Source organism: Danio rerio, chromosome 15, assembly GCF_052040795.2.
Source record: "Danio rerio strain M-AB ecotype USA chromosome 15, GRCz13ab, whole genome shotgun sequence".
Taxonomy (NCBI): Eukaryota; Metazoa; Chordata; class Actinopteri; order Cypriniformes; family Danionidae; genus Danio; species Danio rerio.
In genome coordinates, this window is record NC_141035.1 from 7,180,361 (window position 1) to 7,199,730 (window position 19,370).

Here is a 19,370-nt window from a genome sequence, read left to right on the forward strand (position 1 = left end):
GCACTCGGTCTGCATCCAGAAAGGGGTTCTGTGTTTACATTCAGCTTGTAGATTTTATTTTTAGACCTCTCTTGTACAGTTTTATTTATTTGTTTAGCTTCATGAATTAAAGAATAATTGCTAAATTATCCAACACCCAAAATTTTTTTATTAATATTATTTTTTTTAAAGCACATTATTTATAACATCCAACAAATGCCTTCTGGAGTTTTTTGGTGATGCCTTATTTTAGATGACAATTGATACTCTTTTATTGCATTGCCACTGATTTCTTAAAGTTTTATCGCAATTTTTTAAAATGAAAAATTACTCAACAGATGACACAAAACCAGTATTGAACCATCATTCGTTGGATTTGTATGTATTTAGGGGTGATTGTGCTGCTAAAAAGTATTACAGTCTTTGGCGTTATGGTCTGATCTAGACTTGCAATAGCAAATTATCCCTAGAACAAGCTTACCCAACTTTGAATATGGTACTCTTTTGTTCATAGGCATTGCATTTTACCCCCAAGGTATTCATCTGAGCCATGGATCCAAAAGGCTTGGCTACATCAATCCATAAAATATTACATTTTATTCAAATTCATTCAAACTCTAACAGCAGTCAAGTGGAAAAACAGTGCACATAAGCCTAAGTCAATATTCCCTTGACATTATGTTAATAATTACTTATCCCTTGTAATCATTTGTAAATTAAATTTAATTACAGCTTCAAGAATGACTAACATTGACTTACTCAACAACTCTACACAAGCATTTTCAACAAGTCCTGATGTACAGAAAAAGTAATAGCTATACGTTCTACTGTTAGTGTGTGGGAGGAAATACTGAATAAGCAATCTACATTTGATAAACTAGGACATACAATAATTAAAGATGGCTTTTATACAAAAAGTTCTTTATTATGTACAGAACGATACAAATGACTTGAACATTTGAAATATGACAGATAATTCCATTCATAACAACTATTTAGCTCCCCTTATTTAAGGGATAGTTCACCTCAAACTGAAATATCACTCTTCATTTAGGCAACCTCAAGCAGTTCCAAACCATGGGAAGTTTCTCTTTTCTGTCGAACACAAAAGAAGATATTAAAAATCATGAAAAAATTAAACACAACGCCGGTTTTTATTTATTTATTAACTTTTTTTTACATTTTTGATATTTTTGTGTGCATTACCCCTTTAACACTTTGAGGCATTCAAAAAGAGCCCAGTGCTTTAGTCTGCTCATAGGTCTGCACAGCCAGCTCAATGAATCCAGCTCTACTTGACTCATACTGGGCATAGATCTAAAAAAAATTAGGGGAAACACAAAGAAAGAAGATGCATCAGAAAGCACATGCATGTTCATGTACAAACTCAATGACTACTAGGTTAACTAAAATAGCAAGGTTAATTGAAAAGTTAGGTTAATTAGGCAAGTCTTTGGACAACAGTGGTGTATTCCGTATAGACAATAATATCTATCTATCTATCTATCTATCTATCTATCTATCTATCTATCTATCTATCTATCTATCTATCTATCTATCTATCTATCTATCTATCTATCTATCTATCTATCTATCTATCTATCTATCTATCTATCTATCTATCTATCTATCTATCTATCTATCTATCTATCTATCTATCTATCTATCTATCTATCTATCTATCTATCTATCTATCTATCTATCTATCTATCTATCTATCTATCTATCTATCTATCTATCTATCTATCTATCTATCTATCTATCTATCTATCTATATACATGTACACCAACACAGTGGATTTGATGAACAAGATTAAACAGACAAACATTAAACAAATTAAACGAACAAGACGTGCATTAACTGCAGACTGTCAGCTTTAATTTGAGGGTATTTACATCCAAATCAAGTGAACGGTGAAGAAAAAGCAGCTGGAGATCTCAATCTGTCATTTATTGCTTTTCCTGCAGTTCCCGGATGTAATGTTGAATGTAAATTGCCATTTTAATATTATACATCGTATTTTAAAATTAACTTGAATATTTTGGAAGTGAAATCTGAAATCAGTTGAGTATGAACTATTGAAGCATAAAAATGTGTTTAAATATGTTTAATTGAAATATTCACAGCTTAAGCAGCTTAAGTTACATTTCAGGACCTAAAAATACAAACCCTGGCAATTCAAGTCACAAAAATGCAAGCACCTGTTAATTAAATGAATTTTTTTTTTTCAGTTTGTGCTATTCGACAAACTTTTTATTTCAATACTTTTGGCATTGTTTTTGTTCCATATTCCTACATGAGTTAAAGTTTCTTTAAGGCAAGTCCTTTCACTCGGTGGCCATCTTTGAAACGCCTCTCAGGCAGTATGCTTGGTTATTCTGTTTGAATGGGAAAACATCAAATTCTCCAAAACTGCATGCCAAGCTTACGGTTAAAACTCATATTATGAAACAACAATTACATTAAGCAACAACTGTCTCTTTAGTTTCATTTCTTAATGTTTGTGTCACACAAATTCTGCAAAAATTCACATCTGTACCAAGTCCCTCCCCCTGAGAAATGTCAGTCTGTATCGATCGCTGATTAGTTCTTGTACTAGAAGGCAGGCTTTATTCACCATATAGTGATTGCTGATTGGCTTGTGTACTTAAAGGCGGGGCTTCATTCACCATATTGACAGTTACAGTTTTCCCCATTCAAAAGAATACGAGTGACACATCTTTTGTATTCTATAGTCTTTGGTTAAAGTGTATGAGCAAAACATATCATAAAGTAAAGTGCTTTTTCATTTAGTTTATGAGAAATTTTTATTTCACAATACTTTGAGTTTTGTTTTACAACAAACATTAAATTTCAGTTGATGATTTTTATTGCTTCAGATTTAACTTTGGGAATAACTGCTGCAAGTTTACATAGTAGCTTATTTTTATGTATTTGACAATGAAAATATACAGGGGATTACCCTTTTTGTGCAGAATTACAAAAAAAAAGTCCAGCGTGAGCTTAAATAACTTCCATAATATTTCGTAAATGTGCTGTTAATTTCCTTCAGTCAAATTTCAATTGGCAAAAAATACTCAAAGCACCTCTGAGTCTGAAGTTTACTCGATTCCTCAACCAGCTCAACTTCCTGATATGGGGTTAAAAGGCCAGTGTGACATAAGACATAAGGTTAAGCAGAGTGTGCACTAAGCAAGAACCGTGACTAAACTGTGGCCCCTCATCAAGTTTACCATGCTTTCCCATTTCCTTTCAAGGAATTGAATACACACACTCTCTCCTACACACATTAAAACCTGTCACTCTACCATCTCTACCAAATTATTGCTGGCATCTCAAAATTCAACAAGAATTTTAGGCCTTCTTTATTCTATTCTCTCTGAATGACATCCTTACATGGGTTAAAGGTCTAACCATGAACTAATGAGAAGTGATGTAACCTGGGGCTGAACCTGAATCCTTGTTTCCAAAGTTGTCAAAAGCACATATTGTTAATGCTCACCTTTTTTAAGTGAAGTCACCTTTATTTCTATAGCAGGGGATATGCAGGATTCCTAAAGATAATTTCAATAACTTTTTAAAGATCTTCTAAGAATATTTTAAGAGCTCATCGCCACTTCTACTTCTATTCAGTATCAAACCTTTAACTTCATAAACAGTTTGTAGCTTAATAAATCAATAGAGCAAATCCATGCAACAGAACTCAGAAAAGCTCGGAAGAAACAAAGCTAAAAAGAATAAATTACATGATTGTTTTCAGCGACAACTCGTCTTTCTCCAAACAGGAGTACGCAAATGTACATTTTCCCATTTTGCCGTCTGTTTTGCTCAATGGTTTCACTACAGGTGGAGAGCGTCACATCACCTCCCCGCGTTTGTCGCTAATTAAATGACATTACCCAGACAGAGGAGCCTGGTCAGACGCACCCTGGCCCGAACCAACCGTGTGGATGGAGCACGCTGTTGTTAATATTAGGAGGAAAATATATATATATATATTTCTGCTTTTTTGGAGTCAAACACTTTGAACAACGCTTGAACAAAACTTAAGACCTTATAAAAACACGATTAAGACTTTTTAATACTTTTTAAGAGCCTAAACTCTCATAATTTATTTAGCAACTTTTAATACTTTTTAAGACCCTGCGGACAGCCTATAAAGTGATTCGCACAATGTAGATTGTGTCAAAGCTGCTGTACAAGGATCAACAGGCAATTATTAAATAATAGTCAGATGAGAACATTTCTATGGAAGGTAAATCCTGCCAATTTTAAATAAAATAAATAAACACTGGAAACGAAAATGAAAATCAGATTAACAATTTCATTTTAAAACACTGTTCGCAAAATATCTGCCAAAATTGAAAACGAAATGAAACTATTTTTAATTTTCATTTTCACTTTGACAACACATCGTCCCTGTCAAATTGATAATTAAAATGAGGTTGCCAATTTAACATTTCATTTTCACTGCATTTCCACGTCAAGACTGCCAATATTAAAATAAAAATTGTGTGTCAAGTCATTTGGGTGTCATATTAGACAGCAATGTAACTTTTGAAAACCATATATCCCATGTCACAAAAACTGCCTTATTTCATCTGAGAAATATCGCTAAATTACGAAATATGCTATCCATCTCAGATGCAGAAAAGCTAGTCCATGCTTTTATGACTTCGAGACTGAATTACTGTAATGCTCTATTTGCTGGCTGCCCAGCATCCTCTATTAACAAACTTCAATTAGTAAAAAATGCAGCAGCCAGAGTTCTGACCAGGTCTAGAAAATATGATCATATAACCCCAATTTTATCCTCCTTACACTGGCTGCCTGTTAAGTTTCGTATTGAATTTAAAATATTACTTCTCACCTATAAAGCTCTAAATAATCTAGCTCCTGGTTATCTAACCAACCTTCTGTCTCGCTACAAACCAACTCGCTCTTTAAGATCTCAAAACTCAGGGCTTCTGGTAGTACCTAGAATAGCAAAATCAAGTAAAGGAGGTCGAGCCTTCTCTTTCATGGCTCCTACACTCTGGAATAGCCTTCCTGATAACGTCCGAGGCTCAGACACACTCTCCCAGTTCAAAACTAGATCAAAGACCTATCTGTTTAGTAAAGCATACACTTAATGCATCACCTAGCGGGTTCCACACAGGCTTCTGCATCTTGTTTATATACACTATGAACAGCAGCTACGCTAATTATTCTCTTTATTCTCTATTTTCAGCTGGGGATACTCATCCCGAGGTCCTCAGATTATGCGGAGTCACTGATTGGATCCAAGACCAGCGACGAGATGATCCCAAGGATTCCATATCCGGGACCAGGCCATATCCTGAGCTGCTGCTGCGCTGATGTTCATGGGGAGTGGAGAACATGAGTCTGATTCCAGCGACGCTCCAGGGACAGACGAGTCTTCGCTGAGGCCATCTTCCAGCCTCCACCACGGCGACTGAAGCTCTGCACAAGATTTTTGGCCAGCGGAGAAATTAAAATGGTCGTGCCCAACTGAGTCTGGTTCTCTCAAGGTTTTTTTTCTTCACTCCCATCAGGTGAAGTTTTTTTTCCCTCTCCGCTGTCGCCACTGCCTCACATGGTTCAGGATTGGTAGAACTACGCATCGATGAATTGGCTCTTCAGTGTTTGAACTCTCAGTAATGATTAAATCACACTGAACAGAGCTAAACTGAACTGAACTTAAACACTAATACCTGAACCACACTGTTCCAGTTACTATGACCATTTGTGTGAAGCTGCTTTGACACAATCTACATTGTAAAAGCGCTATACAAATAAAGCTGAATTGAATTGAATTGAAAAAGCCAAACTGAAAAACAAAATGCAAACACAATTTTTACAAAGCGAGTTATTAATGTTCACGCTATAATAGTGACACAATTCAAATGAAAATGTAAATTTAAGCTTTCCTTTTATTGTCACTTTTTCATTTCAGTTTTCATTTTCGATTTCATTTTCAACTTTAAGCTGTATGCAAAGCCTATGCTAATCAGTGGGAGGGGTGTATTCAAGTGACGTCGAGTGCTTTCACACACAGAGCCCGATGGGCAGAAGCACAGTTTTGATGGATGGGACAGCGTGAGTTACTAGTGTAAATACAGCATAACAGAGGTAAAATGGTAAAAACTGTTAGTCAGCTTTTACGTGAAGCAGCTGCTGCATTGGTACAGCAAGAGGAACAGGGAACAGGGAACACAGGAGAACCAAACCTCAAACTTCCGTCCCGCAGCAGGAGTCGCGGGCTTCCTCGGTGGGCAGATATTTGGCAAACAGTGTTTTAAAATGAAACTGTTAATCTGATTTTCATTTTCATTTCATTTCCAATGTTTACTTGATTTATTTAAAATTGGCAGGATTTACCTTCCATACATTTCACATTGTAGAGCATATTTAAAATATCAAGCAGTTAGCAATGATTGAATGTTTGTGTATTTCTAGTTATTTAAAAAAAATATTCAGTTCAGATTCTGCAGTTCTATTATGCAGCTTATCGACCAAACAACCATTTATATTTGACCAGTCTCCCCTTTCTACTTTCCCTTCAGCCACCCTCCTCTACACTCAGCTCACTCACAAAGTAAAGTCAATGCAAGTGATTTTAACCATCATGTTTGATACCATTTGAAAAGGATCAGTGGATCTTTGTATTGATTACTATAATGGCCAAAATGTTTACGTGGCTAATAAATAGTTACATTTTATTTATCCTGGTATACTGCCAAATTTTGACTGTTGTTTCTTTATTGCCACATTCTGTGCATTGAATTAGTAATGGAACTAAGGCCAGTTGAGATGGAGTGTTGGGCAGACTAAATATATCTTTATATATCTGGCTAACTCTTTATATTAGTTCAGTTGTACTTAGATGGAAATAACTCCTTTTCCATCTAAGGTAATAAGATGTTGTGGGGAAGGGGGTTGGGGGGTTCGGGTGGTTAAGAAGAACAGACAAAGGTGCGGAATTTGTCCAATACATGAGCTCATTTATCCTATTTTGACTGCTATGCCATCATAAATAGTGGCAATAACCCATTGAAAAAGGCTTTAAGACCCAGCAGAATGCTAGTGTGATTTCAGTTAATCAGTTTTGGTCAATGCAAATAAATATTTTTCAAGACTCCAACATCCAGCTGTGCTAGAAACATCTGACATAAGCGAAGTCATCTTTCATTACTGTATTGTTTTTGAAAAAGAGAAAACTTTTATTCTCTAAATCTTGGACCTTATGAAAAGAAAACATGACCAAAAAATTGTGTGAAGCACTTGTACAAGAGAGGCTAGAAAAATTGTGAAGCACAAAATGATTATGTTTCAGTTTTTTATCATTTAAATGGACAAATTCTGACTGAGGAAAGTTAAATGTACTGGCCAGTTTGTTATTTGCTTAATAAATTACACTTGGCTACAGTTTATCATTGAAAACTTTTTTTTCTATTAATACATAATAATAATAATAATAATAATAATAATAATAATAATAATAATAATAATTTGATAAAAATACATTTATATTTTAAAAACAAATATTCATCATATTTCTTTATCCTAAATATTTAGGAAATATTTTTGGTACATGAAAAAGTGTGGTTATAATGACCATCTAAAAAGCTAATACAGCTAAAAATAAAACTGCTTAATAATAATACTGCTTAAAATGTCCCCTAAATTCAGTTATTAAATAGAAAATTGGACGAATAACTGTAAAAAGGTCCACCTTTTAAGAAAAAATAACCACCCCTCACACCAGGCTAGCTACGGGCCTGCTTTTTTTTAACTGTAATGTTATTTTAATTAAAAGTACATTGGAATGAAGGAGCTTGACTAAAGCAAAATTATTATGGAGAACAGTGTTTGGTTTATATTTATAATTTTGGTCATGACCTCTGATAAGAAATAAGTCTGAATTTAGTTCATAGGTGTACAGTACGTCTAAGGCAGGGGTGCACAAACTTTTTCGTATAAAAGGCCAAAAGCAAAATATCATTGAGAGCCATGGGCCGGAGGTAAATATAATTTTCAAAATTGTTTCATAAGATTTAAAAGTTAACAGAAAGCATTACTTTCAATCAGAGTAACTAATTCAGTAAAACATTTATAACACAGTGGATGTCCATGATGAATCCACTACTCAAGCAGAATCTGCCTTTGCCTTGATTTGTCCTCTCTGTCGGGTGACAGTATGTACATTTAAACTAAATCTGATTAATTTACACCAGTTAAATGAAACATTTTTTTTTCAGTTAGCTTATAAAAAGTAAACAAATAAACAAACAAACAAAACGTTACAATAGATTTAAAATGACAACCTTTAAACCATCCCCATTATTCTTCCTCACTCAAAGGTTAATGTGGGCCAAACTTGGCCTGCAGGTCCTTGTTTGGCCATCCCTGGTCTAAAGGTACCAATCAGGACACTTAAGAATGAGCAAAAGCTGCCATCTAAAGTTTTAGCCAATTACTTCGGTTTAATAAACAAGACCAGGGTTTATACAGAACTTCTTAAGTTGTATTGATACCTTTTACTACCTTTTTTAATATCTTCAAAAACATCTTTAATGTCAGCGGGTACCCAGTTTGTTTCAGCGTGCACGCAAACAAATATTTAAAACGAATATTTAATACCTTATTAGATGACGTCTATTACTTTTTAATGCCCTTAATTTTGGCTAATTTAATTTACTACGTTTTACAACCCTACGGACACTCTGAAGACTGATCAATGTGTAAGTGTGAGCAACATTAAATCTGAAACAAGGAGCTAAAAAGATAACCAAATGCACTGGAAATTATTTAAAAAAAGATCAACAATCAATGTGCATTTTAACCCAAAACCTGAGGTCATAAAAAGTTTGTTATAAGGGTAATTATTATATTCACGGTTAATTACTTTGTGCACTAAAAGAAAGAACACGCAGTAAAACTTCATCCACCAACTTATAATCCTTATACTGTAATTAGTTACCAAAAATACATAACTTTCGAACACATTAAATAATAATATGGCTCAAAGTCTTAACCCAAGTCTGAAGGTTTTTGTTAAACAGACACACTTGTATTGGTTCTGGAAGTAAAAACTATTAATTCTCGTTATGATTTTTTTCAAACTTCTCTCACTAACTCTGTTAAGTACACAATCTTTTACTAATGTTATTTTAGTCAGATTTTAAAATATTATTTTGCTTCAAATAAAAGTGTACAAGATTCTAACACTTTTTAAAACAACCTGTATGAAAAGAAAATATTGCCAGAAACAATGTGTCAAAAATCTGGACAGGCAGTAATGCACTCAATATTCAGTTTTGTTGAATTTTTTACAGTATGTGCTGTTGAAGTTTGTGTTGGCAGACAAGGATGTGGAATGTACAGCAACAACAACAAATCAGTTGACAGTTAATGTCTTTAATGTAATGATTACATGCATGTGTGCTCACCTTTAGAAGGTCCAGGTCAGCGGCTTGTTGTCTTTGAGCATGCTCTGCAGATTCACTCTGAGGATGTACTAAATTAAAAAGACGCACCAACTTCACCGCATCCTGCATTCTGCAATTATGAAAACATAGTAAGCATCACACAAATAAAATAACAAAATCTTTAATTTACTAAAGAATCAGATTTTTTTACTTTAAAGAAAGTATCTTTAATTCAGAAATCTGTGTGATATTGTAAAACAGTTATTTCAGTGATATCTCTCAGGAGTTAAAAGGTTAGTTCAACCCAAGATATTCATTAATTTTCCTTCGGCTTAGTCTCTTATTTATTAGGGGTCGACACCATAACATGAACAGCCAACTATTTTTATTGAACTTTTTTATTCTAACCACTAAGCCGTCGTGTCACCACCTTACTATGCTGGGCTCAATGTCTCAGGACTATTGATGTCTATGGAGAATCAGAGAGCTCTCAGTTTTCTTTAAAAATATCTTAATTTTGTTCAGAAAATTAATCAAAGCCTTTGGAGATTGGAATGACATAAGGGTGAGTAACTGATAGCAATTTTCATGTTTGGGTGAACTACCCTTTAAGATTCTTAAATACAAAAGTTCAAGCTTGGTACAATAATAGGTTGCCACCCGAGCAGTGAGTTAGTTTGTGGTAGTATAACAAAAGTGGTAGTATAACAAAATGGATGTAATAAGAAAAACAGCAACTCAGCCCCAAAGTGATTTGCCATGTAAAATCACAAAGGTGAGGTGCACAGTATGCAGAAGCTGCATACTTTCTACTGTCAGTATAGCTATAGTCCAAACATTATGTGGCCTTCAGATTTGCTCAAGAACAGGGTCTAGAGAGCTTCATAAAATGGGTTTCCATAGAAAGCATAGCATTCAAGTTAGGGATGCTCAAAATAACTGATTAACCGTTAACCGGAAGGGTGCGTTTGTAACCACTTAATGGCATAGGTTAAACGATTACAAAATATTATTTTATATATTTTTAACTTCATATTGTTTGGCTACATAAGGGGCCGATCATCAAACGCACCGATACATCATGCAGTGGGCACGCACAAGAACCATGAGTGAGACGGAGGAAATAAGTCATTATGACATAATTTTTAAACAAATGACTTCTATTAAAAATGTTGAAAGGGGTTTTGTGAAATAATAATAACAGTGGAGCATTAATTAAATGCATATTTCTGATCGATTTAAGATAGCCTGATATTTTTATTTGACGGAAGAAAATAAACATGATTGTAAAAAACAGCCTATGCCAGTTCTTAAAAAGGATTCAATCAGTGTTTTCGTTTTGTAAACTTAATTTGTTATTTATGTGAAAAATATCTAGGGCAGGCCTGTTTATTTTATTATTTTTGTTTAGTTTATTCTTTTTTCTATGCTGTTGGAAACACTGCAGGTGCGTGAAGATGCTTTGCTCTCTTTAAAATAATTCAGTATTTCAAAATGCAATATTTAATGTGTCACAAAATAGACACGTCAATAATTTTTTTTATGAAATAATATTTAAATATTAATTTGTTAACGGCTAACAGTTAATATCCGGTTAACAAGCTGGGGTTGTCGGTTGGTAAAATTAATCGAAATGAGCATCCCTAATCCAAGCCTTACAATACATTATCAAGAGCAATGCAAAGCGTGAAATGCAGTGGCGTAAAACAGATCGCTGGTGGACTCTAGTGGAGAGCTGTTCTCTGGAGTGATGAATCATGTTTCTCTGTATGGGAATCTGATAGAAAAGTCTGGTTTTGGCAGTTGTCAGAAAAGTATTTGTCTTTCTGCAGACAAGTTTGATGGAGGAATTTATTGTGTGGAGATGTTTTTTCTGGGGTTGCGCTTGGCTGCTTAGTTCAAATGAAAGGAAAGCAATATTTTTGGACCATTCTTTGAGGGAACAGTTTTGAAATAGCCCTTTCCTTTTCCAAGGTCCATGTATGAGCAAGTTTATTGTGACTTGACTGGACGTAGAAAGAACGTCTTTCTTTGAGCCAGGCTTTCAAGTTAGGGCACACTCGCACTATGCTATCTGAGGCTTGCCCAGGCCCGTTTCCCGGATCGTTTGAGAAGTGTGAGGGCTCTGAATCGGGCTCAGGCGCAGTTCAGTTGGCCGGCCCTGGTTGGAAGAGGTGTGCATGTTCACTTGGGCGCTTGTAGTGTGAGTGCAAAGCATACCTGAGCCCGAAACTGAAGTCGACATGTGACATTTCAGGGGCTTCATACAAATTTATTAATCATTCTTACTGTTCAATGAACGCAGTAGGTCTTAGTTTATTAAAGACGCAAACCCCTCACTGCATGACAGCTGCACCTTTAGCAAACCTCCTAATTCCTACAGCACGAGGACTTTATGATTGTTTATGAGCGTCAAAAGTGGCTGATCTGTTTCACCGCATCCCAAACAACTAAAGCATTATAACTAAAGAAATCTCCACTGTGCTGTGTGAGAATGCTATTTAATGAACAGCACATCATCGATGACGTAAGCATGTGAATGCAATGTAAGTGCGGGCCGTCGGGGAAGACGGGAGGGGGGACAAGCCGGGCTTCGGCCCGGTTCAAGGCAGCTGTACATAGTGCAAGTACGCCCTTATTGTCTGGCCTTACAAATGTGCCTCTTAAAGAATTTTGTGAAACACTCCAATGCCTTACCAAAATAAGTGATGCAAAGGGTAGCTGACTTCCTATTAAACTTTATATATTAGGATTAGGATGCCATTAAAATTCATGCGCATGTAAAGTCCCAAAAGTTTTGGCAATATTGAATATCAGTAAATATAATTTTATATTAATCTGTTTAACCACACAGAAAGCAGTCACAGCTGAATTTTCAACACTGGAGACATAACTATCGAATAATTAATGAGCAATGTAGTACTGTAATCAGTTTAAGCACCTAGAAAAGCAGTCAGACCAAAAAATTATATGCATGTCATTTCAACATTAAAGACATAACTAGGGATTAATTCAAGTAAATAACTTCTCCTTTTAAATGTTAAAAAAAATAAAATAAAAAAAAACCACTCACAGGTCTCGCTGCAACATTTCCACAAGAAGGCCATCAATTCGGCGTTCATTAACCATATGCCAGGCCAAACCACCGAAGAAACGCGTGGATCTGAGTAGATCGTATTTGCCATGCTTGTCAATGTCTTCATAGGTCAGCATGAACACCTTTTACACAGAACCAAATAACCTTTATTAGTCAGTCCAACTACAACTATTTCAAATGTAGCATTGAGAGTACAAATCCAATTATGTACTTTTTGAATAGTTTTGTCTTTATTTGAAAACTATATTTTATTTATTTATTATTCAGATTTAATTCACTGACTGTTCAAGCTGTGTTATTGCAATTGTATGGATTTCTTTGGTTTCATCTAGGGCTGCATAATTAATCGAAATGAAATCATGTGGAGGAAACCATGGCTCTGTAAGGAGTAGAAAATATTCTTCATAGGCCAGATGGCGCTTTCGCATGGAAACCGCCAATATATGTGTGCTGGAGGCATACTGCTGATTACAGAGCCAGCTTTACTGACAAAATGCACACAAAATATGCTATGATTAAGGCCTGGTTTATACTTTTGCTTCAAGTGGTAGGCGTGATCCACGGCGCATGCTTTATGCGTTGCCATGCATTTATATTGCTGCACGCTGTTTGTGTTGCTCTGCAAAAACACTTCCAAAACACTAGCAAGCAGTGAGGTTTTTATGTTCCTCTGTGTAGTTTTTTGCGGGTGTTTTTCTGAACACTGCCTTAATGTACAAGTGGCTCAAACTTACTAATTTTGAGGCGGGAACTGGCGTACATGCAGCAACTTATAAGGTACAACAATAAGGTAAACAAAGAACAACAGTTTCCATCTGGACCTCCTTCATGGGACTCGACACTTATAAACACTCGCTCAAACAGGTTAGTGCGGCTCTCGGTTCTGCCCACACTTGTTAGAGTTTTTAAGCAGACCAATCACAGAGCTTAGGCTACGAATCGTTGCAACGTATAGATAAATTTTTTGAGAGGAGCGCATCAGTGTCAGCATCAGCCATGGCGAGGGCTATGCGACCACGCGATGGCTGCGCCGGAGCATACGCGTGCACCTGACGCAGAAGTATAAATCAGCCTTAACAGTGCAGCAATAGTTTGACTTAAAACATTCTTTCGATTTCAAAGAATATCTGCATTGGTTTCTATGGCAATGACTGAGATGGTATGAAACAACAACAACTGGAGCATGATTTGCAATACAAATGCTGTTTTTTAGCATGACAGCTTACCAAATTATTATACATTTTGTAAACAATGATTTATTCTATGCTACCATATCCTTTGGTCTCAAAAAAATCAGAGGCATGCAAAGACTGACTAGAAGTATTCCACTTAAAGGTGCAGTAGGTGATCTGCCAAAATGCTATGCGTTAGCATAATAGCTTTGAAAACACAGTCCCTACCTAGCCGTCCAAAGCCATGCCTCCTGAAACACGAATGCGCACCATAAAGATGACAGTAGACAATGCACTAGATCAGTGGTCCTCAACCTTATCACCATGAACAGGTCAACGCTTGACAATTTTACCGCATACCGGGATGGGTGGTGGTGAGTGGCGGTGGATCGTAGGTTGCTAGGCAACCATTAACCATTTTCTCAGAGGATGACAATCTGACAAAACATTGCTGTCACTCTGATACAAGTTTTATTTATGGAGAAAAATTACAAAGCATGGCAGTGTTTGGGTGTTCTGTGTTTGTCTGAGATAATTAGTCTACCACAATGTGTATACGCCCTACAAGTTGAAGCTGATCAAAAGATTGTTCAGACTCTGAACGACAATTCAGACAAATAAAAAATAAAACAGAAATAATGATTTCTTGTGTGGCCCGGTACCAATTGATCCAAGGACTGGTACCAGTCCGGTATGCAGTTGTTAAGGACCACTGCACTAGATCATATCATTTGCCAGTTAAAAAACTTTATAGTACTCTATAATACTATATACTATAATACTATATACTGTAATACTAATTCCGAATGAAAAACTGTGTTAACTCTATCACGTTTTCAGCGGTGTAGCAGTCTTTCATGCATGCAAGGACCACTGGTCTCAGTCTCTCATGCGCTTTTTCCTAAAGCAACTATAGTGTTTGGACGACAGGGTGCAGGACTAAACCATACTTGCATGCTACTTCAGACTGAATAATCAAAAGTAGCATGGTAAACAATCTAGGGACTGTGTCGCAGGTTGTCACTTTTTAAGAATGAACCAATGTGCTTTGAATATAAAACCAACTTCACCTCAGTAAAGCATGCTAGGCAGACTAGAGCTATTTACTTATGTTTTATTATTAAAATAAAAAAAAAATTCTGCATAATCGATGTTGTAAAAGGTACCTTATGAAATTGAAAAGACACATCAATCATTCGCCGGAAGATTTCAGTGGCTGAATAACACTTCTGTGCATATAACCCATTCGTAAAGCAACAAAATCTAAATAAACTTTGCGTGAATAAAAAGTTTTTATAACAACGTGTCTAAAAGAAATACTTCAGCCATGATGTCATTATTTCGCCAGCGTGCAAAGGTATCTCCAATATTGATTCAGGGTTTTAAAAAGTTGAGTCAGCATTTTTTTTACTGCTGTAACTCACTCACTCACTCTCATGGATGCGCAGATGTAAAAATCTACATTTGTTTGCAATTTGGGCTACTTATTAGAATTATGGGAATTATCTGCCCGCCAAGTTTTAATTGGATGAAATTTTTTTGAGTCTTATGCCTTACCCAGAAAATAAAAATACATATAAACACATTTAGATTATTTATTTTAATCATTACTATTGGAATGTAAAGAGACTTTTAACCAGCACAACAAATAATGCTTCAGAAGACAATCACCTACTGCACCCTTAAATTAAATTTCTTTGCACCAAACTAATTTCTGCAAACACATTACAGCATTTTTTTAACAAAACAACATCTGATGTGTGCCATTTACTTGTTAAATTTCAATCAGATGAGCACAGAAATTGGATGAGATTTTAATAAGGTTTTACTAAAATTTTGCGCGCACACACACACACACACACACACACACACACACACACACACACACACACACACACACACACACACACACACACACACACACACACACACACACACACACACACACACACACACACACACACACACACACACACACACACACACACAAAAACTCACTTTGTTAAATTCTGCAGAGTCTGGCTCAAACTGGACAACACATTGGTTTAGCACATCCTCATGTCTATCCTGTTCAAAAACCAACTGCACAGACAAGAAAAAATGGTCAAAGACGTATAGGTTTGTGAATTGTCAAACAATAATAAGCTTTGACGTTTTTCATACCCTGAGGTTTTCTTCTTTAAAGACAGGTGGTGGTGTGACCTTGCGACCCTCTTTAGGAAAGTAAATTTGTATTATCCTATCTCTTTCATTCCATGACGCTTTCCTCAGAGTTCCACTCGGCTCTCTCACAACTATGAATCTTTCCTTTGGAATAACAGTAAAAGAAACAGAAATGCAAGCAAAGTAGTGATGATATATCACTTAACACTATATCAGATCTGAAATCACATTAATAAAAAATGTCATAATTAAATGTATTATCATTTAAAAGAAATGTTCAAGTTCATCCAAAAAATGAACAGTTTTAAACCAGTAACCATTGATGCATAGCAGGAAAACTATGGAAGATAATGGTTACAAGTCTCCAACATTTTTCAAAATAACTTTAACAGAAGAAAAAAAAAAACTTTGTTTGTGACTAGTGACAGGTAAGTAAATGAGTTTTGGGTGAACTATCCTTTACGGTCATTACACAGATATGTAAAAAATTGTTAACACTTTACAGTAAGGATGTATTGGTTAATGTTATTTAACATAAATTAACAGTAAACAACAGATCTGGTAAACATTACTTAATCTTTGTTATTGTTAACTAACATGTTAATGCATAAGTTAATATGAACTAATGGTGAACCAAGACTTCAGCATTAGATTACCTTTCTAACATTCCAATTAATCTCTTTACATTAACAGTCTAATTATTAATGTTAACTTACATACATTACATTTGTTCATGGATTAGATAGCATGACCTAAAAATGCAACACATTTATTCAGCAAAACTAAATCTGTTGAGTAAACTTAACATATATTAATGTGTTATTTAATTCATTAGTTAGCAGCACATTAGTTAATGCATTAGTTTATAATACCAAATAATGATCAAATGTTAGTAACATATTAGATAATGTTAGAAGAGTGTACACTTTACAATAACATCCCTAATTCAGAAATCATGTTAGTAAAGCATTATTAAACATGAACAAAATGCAAGTTAAAGATGCGGCTTCCATTTGAACTCTCCAAAAGCAGCATGATATTCATGTTTGTTAACTAACTACTACCCTGATTTGTCATAAGCAAAGCATTTGTTAAGGGAATTAGGAACCCTACACAACATTATATAATGTGGTACTAAAACTTGCCCATGTTAACTAATGCATTAACTAATGTTATCTGGCGCAGTAGGTAGTGCTGTCGCCTCACAACAAGAAGGTCTCTGGTTCGAGCCCCGGCTGGGTCAGTTGGCATTTCTGTGTGGAGTTTGCATGTTCTCCCTGCATTCGCTTGGGTTTCCTCCGGGTGCTCAGATTTCCCCCACAGTCCAAAGACATGCTGTACAGGTGAATTGGGTAGGCTAAATTGTCCGTAGTGTATGAGTGTGAATAAGTGTGTGTGGATGTTTCCCAGAGATAGGTTGTGGCTGGAAGGGCATCCGCTGCGTAAAAACGTGCTTGATAAGTTGGCAGTTCTGCTGTGGCGACCCCAAATTAATAAAAGGACTAAGCCAAAAAGAAAATGAATGAATAATGTGTTAACTAACATGTTAATTAGCTATGCTACTGAAACCATGAATGTAATGTAATAGCATATGTGTAAATAAACATGAACTAATTAGCCTGTTTATGTGTTAACTAATACACTCTTATTGTAAAGTGTTACCAAACATTATCTTACTCTATGTGGGATGTTAAAGTTTATGTCAGTGAAGACATATTTAGCAGTGTCCATGCCCTCCAGTATTCGATCTTCAGCCAGCACATCATCTATTGGCTTCCTCTCTGGCAGAATGGGTGGCATTTCCAGCAAATGTTTTGCATGTTCCTCTGCCTTATGAACTGCCTAGAAAATTTATTAAAAATAACTTATGATTGCTTCTAGTAGAATAACCGCAATCACATCAAATATATTTCATGAATCTGGAAAATCGTTATTTCTAAATACCATATTACCTTCAATTTCCATCCGCTCTCTCATACCTACATATATAACATTAGCTTCCTATCCATCATGAATACAAAAAACACGTGTAAAAAAAAAACTCACCTCCTCTAACTCAGTGTCTGTCAAAAGCTTGTATTTAGGTGGTGTTAGTTGCTGGATTATGGGTCGAAATACTTTGTCCAGTTTGAGACCAGTGATTTTAGTCAGAATATCTTGAACCTCTTTATCTGTGAACTGAGCTTTCAGAACATTCTCAGAGTCTGGGTGCACAAATAGAAAGAAATTATGACACTAACATGCTTTTGTTCTCCTTATGTTTCTATGTTGTACATAACATGACAATAACGTTATTATTGATAACGTTAATTGCAAGACTAAATAACACAATATCGTTAATTTATCGTGGCACTTTTGTTATTCACGGTATTTATCTGTTTCAATAATTTCATAACTACAATATTTTGTAAACGCATGACACTTAAGACACAACTAAGCATCAAACGTGAAATACAAGGTCAATTCCACATTATTGTGAAAAAAGAAACCGTAAACGTCACGTTTACAGTGATTGTACTTACTATTGCGTGTTGTCGACACACTGAAGATTCGTGTGCTTGTCTGCAAACAAGTTTGCACATTTTTATGAGCAGATTGAACGCAGAAGTAAGACCGTACTAAACACCTCGTAACGCTGAGCGCAGCCATGCTGTATATGACATCACTACGGGTGCTTCGAACTTCCTCCTTTCAGAGAACTACTAGGAATGCTGGGAAATGTAGTAAAAGGGGACAAGGCCCCAGTAGAATCTCCGGTAGGGATCGGTCTATGGTAGGGACTCGTTCACTAACACGTTTTAAAGCCTAAAATCTATACCATGTTATAAAAGCAGTCATTTACTGAAAAACAATTATCAGAAAAGTGATTGGTCAATAAGGGTATATGCGGAGCTAGTGTTTTTCCTATTCTGATAAACTCCGGTGAACAGTTACTGTGACTTTTTCATTTTTATACGATTCCTTTTATAGCATCGATTTTGTAATGTAATTAAAATACAATCAGTTAAACAGACTTTGGTATTCATTTAGTTGCTTAAATGTAAAATGAGACACAACGCCATTTACACCCACACCCCCATCAGAATCAGCAGGCTAGTGCAAAAGCTCCAATAACTATACTGGGGTAAAATAAATGTACATATTTTTAAGACATGGTGGGGAAAATTTTATTTAATGCAGTGCTTCTTGTACAATCTGATTTCCACTTTATATCAGATATAACTCAGCAAGCAGAGATAGCTGAGTTTTAAAGAAACAGACCTTAAACGTGCTGATTTTGTAATAGCATAGTTCACCAGAAGCGATTAAACCAGGTTACTGTCAAATTAAATCTCCTTTAGCAAAGTTCCATAGACCCTATTTACCTACTGAGACCATTCTCTAAGCCCCGCCCTCCTTGGTTACTGTTGCTACATCTGTCAAGCTTTTGCCCGTCACGACTATTATAGTATGTATGCACCGGTATCAGACTCCCAAGGAAAAAAATTTTGGCGAACTGGTGATATATCCGAGAGAGCCAGACAAAG

The 19,370-nt window shown here is 35.6% G+C and overlaps 1 protein-coding gene across 1 annotated transcript; it reads right to left on the minus strand.

Annotated features, from left to right (window-relative positions):
• Window positions 1-879: 879 nt before the first annotated feature.
• On the minus strand, window positions 880-18,501 carry mrps22 (mitochondrial ribosomal protein S22). The gene is given in 9 exon segments (NM_001098735.1): window positions 880-1,074; window positions 1,186-1,296; window positions 9,433-9,541; window positions 12,485-12,630; window positions 15,679-15,762; window positions 15,844-15,987; window positions 17,521-17,685; window positions 17,890-18,047; window positions 18,366-18,501. Coding segments are annotated over 8 exon segments (1,023 nt in total). The 5' UTR covers window positions 18,493-18,501; the 3' UTR covers window positions 880-1,074; window positions 1,186-1,206.
• Between the last annotated feature and the right edge of the window lie 869 nt (window positions 18,502-19,370).